General features: G+C 57.7%; 1 protein-coding gene across 1 annotated transcript; it reads left to right on the forward strand.

Annotated features, from left to right (window-relative positions):
- The first annotated feature begins 727 nt into the window (after nucleotides 1-727).
- Nucleotides 728-2093, forward strand: CITED4 (Cbp/p300 interacting transactivator with Glu/Asp rich carboxy-terminal domain 4). Its single transcript, XM_074976323.1, has one exon. It carries the CDS (start codon nucleotides 769-771, stop codon nucleotides 1375-1377), a length of 609 nt encoding a protein of 202 aa, XP_074832424.1. The 5' UTR covers nucleotides 728-768; the 3' UTR covers nucleotides 1378-2093.
- The last annotated feature ends 3053 nt before the right edge of the window (nucleotides 2094-5146 follow it).

A 5146-nucleotide genomic window follows, 5' to 3' on the forward strand; every position in this document is an offset into this window, starting at 1 on the left:
CCTGGCTGGACAAAATGCTGGCTGGGATGATCTAGTTGGGGTTGATCCTGCTTTGGGCAGAGGGACTGGACTCGATAACCTCCTGAGCCCCCTTCCAGCCCTGTGATCAAGCTGCACTTTGCAGAAGTGGTGAGGGCCTGCGCTGCAGGCTAGCAGCTGTGCTGTGCCGACCCACGCCGGGCAGCTCAGCCCAGCTTGGAGGCACATCTCACCGGGCTGGGCGGGACTCGAGAGGTCAGCTCGTCCCACCTCCGCGCCAGGTAACCGGCCCCAGGCCCTTGGCCAGCCCCAAGGGTGGAACTGCCCCCCCGCCGTGCAAGGCCGCTGCGCGAACCACTGCGCCCGCCCCGCGGCCCTGCACTCTCCTGCCGGCTCCCGGGCCCGGCGATCGCAGCAGCGAGGCCAGCGCCTGGTTCCCGGGGCGGGCGGCTCGCCGCCGGCACGGGGCAGCCCGGCGAGTTACACGGCTCCCCCTGGCCCGGCCCCTCCCCTCCCCGGCAGCACGTGCGCTCCGGGCCGGGAGCAGCTCGGCGCGGGGGGAGGCGGGGCCACGAGCTCCGCCCACTGCTCTGCCAGCGCCGCCCCGCCCACGGGCGCGCCCGCCGCGACAGCCGCGCGCCAATGGCAGGCGAGGGGCGGGGCGATGGGTGGGGCTCCTGGCCCCGCCCCCTCCGCGAACTAGATAAGGCTGCGGCTGGGCGGGGGCGGGCGGCTCGGCGAGGCGAGGCCAGGCCAGGCCAGGACGCGACCCGCCCTTGGGCTGCGGCGATGGCGGAGCACCTGTTGCTGTCGGTGGGCCCGGGCGCGGCGGCGCTGCCCGGTTACCGCGCGGGGCTGGTCGGGCTGCAGGGCGCCGCCCCCCATGGGCCCCACGTGCTGCGGGCGCTGCCGGCGGCCGGCCCGATGCTGCCCTACGGAGGCGCCGGCCTGGAGGCGCCCGTGCGGCCCCGGCCGAGTGCGCAGATGGGCCCCCCGGCGGTGCCCGGCCCGGTGCTGTTCGGCGCGCCCGGGCCGCAGCAGTTGGCGGGGCCGGCGGGCGCGCAGCAGCTCATGGCCAGCCTGCACCTGCAGAAACTCAACACCCAGTACCAGGCGCACCCGCTGCTGGGCGCGGGCACCGGCCCCATGGCGGCGGGCGCCCAGCCCTACCGAGGGGTGCCCGGCCAGCACCCGGCCATGCAGTACGTGCCGTCGCCCGCTCTCACCTTGAACGTCATGGACACGGAGCTCGTGGACGAGGAGGTCTTGACGTCTCTGGTGCAGGAACTGGGTTTGGACCGGATTCAGGAGCTGCCGGAGCTGTTCTTGGGACAGAACGAGTTTGACTTCGTTTCAGACTTTGTCAGCAAACAGCAGCCCAGCGCCGTCAGCTGCTGAGGGCGGGCAGCTCTGCTTCTCCTTCCGTGGGGCTGATTCCCCACGCCCGAGACGCTCCCGCCTGGGGCTGGCTGGCACTGGGCCCTTTCCTTGCCAGGGGGAGTGACTCCCCTTTGGGGAATGAGGGGGATGGGCTCGGTGACCCAGGCAGGGAAGACACAGTTTTGGTCTGGGTTCCTCACAAATGGCACGAAGGGACTTGTCTTGGGTCTGAACGCCGGACTACGACGGGGCCTTCTGCGACTGGGCTCGCAAGTGCTGGGGAAGGACGGCAGGGGCTGCTGCCACTCGGGGTTTGTTCTGGGAGTCGGCATCGCCCATCAGGTTCCCCGGTGTTCCTGGGGATGGAACTGCCTGAACAGCACCATCTCCCCTCTCCAAGAGGGGCTGGGGCTTGGGTTGTGGTGCTGGCTCTCTGCCTTCAGATTAAATCCCTGTGATGTTGAACAGGGCTTGCATTTCCCTGACCCTTGGCTCAAAGGGATTACTTCCCCCACCCTCAGGCTATTGCTGTTCTAGTGTCTTAGCTGCACATGTTTGTGGGTGGAGGGTGATGTGTGCACCCAAAGCGCTGTAGAAGTTGGGCCCTTTTACTTGTACCACCATCTGACTGCAACACTGCACCAGGTTCAGGCTCTGTTGGGTGTGAGGGTTAAAGCTGCAGGCAAGCTCCGTTTTCTCTGCCAGGGAAACTAAATAAAATCCATAGGACTGTGTATCCCTTACCCAGTCTTACTTATTTCTCTAACAGTTATTTATTACCAAGGGCTTCATTCGTGCTTTGGCTCTGACTGTGGCAGCAGCCGAAGGGCTTACTGCAGCTTTAGGGAGCTGGACGATCTACATGTTTCTTCTGAACTGCCATGCATAGGGCTATTTCAGTAGCATAATGTTGTGATGAATATGTAGGCCCCAACCCTCCTGGATGTGATAAAGGTTGACTTTTAATTACACTGCTCAAAAAGGTTAAATGTAAAAGCTGGTGGGTTTTGTTTCCTCTTCTGCCTGGGGTTTCCAGGTGCTCTGGAAAGTGGAAAGCTAATTGTGTCAAGTCTGAATTGCTACTGCCCCCTGCTGCTGAGAGCACATGGCAGCGCATCCTTGCTGTTTAGTGAAGGGGAGAGCGTACCAATGAATCTTCAAATAAAATCTAAAATCTCCTAAATGAGCTGGGTGGTGGCTTGTTTAATGAGATGTGACCAAGATCAGGTTGCCAACTTTGGATATATTCCTGGAGGTGTTGTCAGGTGCAGTGGTATTTAATTAAAGCTTAATCTTTGATACCCAGCGACTCCGGGACAATCCTGGGTGTTGGCAACCCCTGTGTGAGGCCATGTCAGGCACTAACAGCTGTTGGCAAGCAGTTTATGTTTATATGGGGGCTTTGGAGCAGATATCTTGCTGTCGGCTATTGTAATAGTGACTCATACGGATAGTTTCCCATGGCTCAAACCGCTGAGCTCTTAAAGCATAACCAAGAAAGATCTGTACCCTCAGCAGCATTAAACTAACATGGCTACCCCTCTGATACTTGACAGCATTAAACTGTAATTCTTGTTGCTAGACATGGTACTGTTTGTCAAAAAGGGCACATGTGCAAATTACCCCTAAAGCAGATGGGCCTAGGAGGCCCTCTGCTACCACTGCTGATTTGGACGGTGAGCAGGAGGCAGAACAGTTGACTGGAGAGAGTGGTGCTTCAGGTGCTGCCTAGTGAGGAATAAAACTCTCTTCCTCCAGCCCTGGGGCTGCAGGCACATGGGGTGCTCTGCCCGTTGAGTGTAGACTGGGTGAACAGCTGTCGCCTCTGGCATCCCAGCCACACAAGGGGACTCGCTCAGGAGTTGAGCCAAGTGAGGAGTTAATTTCCCAGAGACAGCTGTGACCCTGGAAGCAGCACAGGGGCTTGTGACACAATAAATGGCATGAAGGTTAGTTGCAATTCAACAGCTTGTCTTGATTTAGTACTCTGAATAACACACTTCTCTGCTCCGCATGGAAACTGTCTAGTCCTGGAACGACCTCACCCCCTCACTCCTGTTGGGTTTAGTGCTCTTTGCATGTCTGTTGGGTGCACTTGATGTACAGGGCTGACGGACTGAATGATGCAAATGTGTCCAGAGGCTGTGAAGCAGTGGCTGCAAATGGCTGTTGGGTACGGCTGTGCTGGAATGGCTGCAGAACATGCATGAGGTGGGTAGGCCGTGCGCTGTGAAAGGCTCTGGTCTTAGTTTGAGCCCAGACAGCAGGAGCATAGTGCAGAAATCAGTCACTAACCTCCAGCTGTAGATCTTGGGAGAGAGTCTCCGCCATGGCAGTTCAGCTTGGTGTGAAAGGTGGCTCTCAAACTGGTGAGGTCAGGGGGAAGGTAATGCTCTGGGTCGCTGTTGGTTGGTTTCCCGTTTGGAATTCAAGTAGTAGTTTGGGATGCTCCTCTTAATCTGTTCGTGGTTCTTTAACCCAGCTGGTTGTAGCCTTTATCAGCTCATCACAACTAGGGGTAACCAAACACAATTAATGGGCAGCAGGTTTAGACGTATCAAAGGGAGGACTCTGTCCATGCAGCACATGCTCGGCCTGTGGAACTCAAAAAGGAGTCAGGTATATTTGTGGAGGCCATTAACCAGGCTGGGTAGGAATGATGTCCCCGGCCTCTGCTTGTCAGAGGCTAGAAATGGACTGTAGGAGAGGAATCACTTTGACTCCCTGTTCTGTTCGTGGCCTGTGGGTATCTGGCACTGGGCTAGATGGACCTTTGGTCTGACTCAATCTGGCCATTCTTAAGAGTGCCTGCAGTGCAGGGCTGCATTCTCGCTTAGCCTCAAACTCCTGTTCTTGCCACAGGTAAGTCAGTCAGAGGCCTGGGCTCTATATTGACTCTCTGTAGCTGATGCCTGGCAGAGGCAGGTTCAGCACTTCTGAGGGGAGACCCGGCACTGTACAGCTGAATTTCCTGCATCCAAACAGTGCCCATTCCTCGCAGACCAGCTTGGTGGCTTCAAGGGCAAAAGCAGATCTCAGGGGAGGGAGAATTCCTCTTTGGGCTTCAGCCATGGAGACTTGTCCTGATTTGGGACAACAGCCAATTCTAGCATTTTGGTTTGTTTGCTTGGGCGGGGGGGGGGGGGGAACCTCTCAGCTTTGAATTTTCTCTCTTGGGTGCTCTAGGAGAACCTTGAAGCGCTGACCCCAGGGGAATGTACTCCAGTGCCCTACCTCCCCCATCCCGCGGCATCCATGTCTGTGTCTGCCCCTCTCAGCTGACTTCCCAGGTGCACTGGACCCAGCTTAGCTGCTGTTAAGTGTCTTTCTCCTAAAACTAGATATGTGAACAGGCCAGGAACGCTGGAACCGCTCTGGCTGCCTAGATTCACTACCAGCAGTTTGGAGGAACAAAATTGTTCACCACCACCTGCTCTGGGTGGGGTATGTCTGGAAGCTGGAGCAGGGCAGAGCATACTCTTCTCAAAGCCCCTAGGTGCCAGGAGCCCAGGCCTCACTGAAAGTCAAGGAGGATTTAGGGATTGAATGATCAGTCACTTCTGAAAATTTGATTCTAGCTTTTCAATCAGCCCTGAAAATGTTACTCTGGGTGCAAAAGGGACGAGCACATGGGCCCGGGTAAGAGGTCAGCTGTGAATACAGCTGCTCATGGGAAGGCTGAACTGCCATGGACAATAGCCATCTGGGAACCATCTTGACTGCCCTTTCTAAGGTGAGCTGCAAAGCTGCCCCCCAAAAGGAAGATGCAGCTGCAGGCTGCTACCCC

This window comes from Carettochelys insculpta, chromosome 24 (assembly GCF_033958435.1).
Source record: "Carettochelys insculpta isolate YL-2023 chromosome 24, ASM3395843v1, whole genome shotgun sequence".
NCBI classification, from domain to species: Eukaryota; Metazoa; Chordata; order Testudines; family Carettochelyidae; genus Carettochelys; species Carettochelys insculpta.

Bases quoted from the DNA above. Each gene is read 5' to 3' on its own strand.
- CITED4 (XM_074976323.1), top strand. From the start codon at position 769: ATGGCGGAGCACCTGTTGCTGTCGGTGGGCCCGGGCGCGGCGGCGCTG.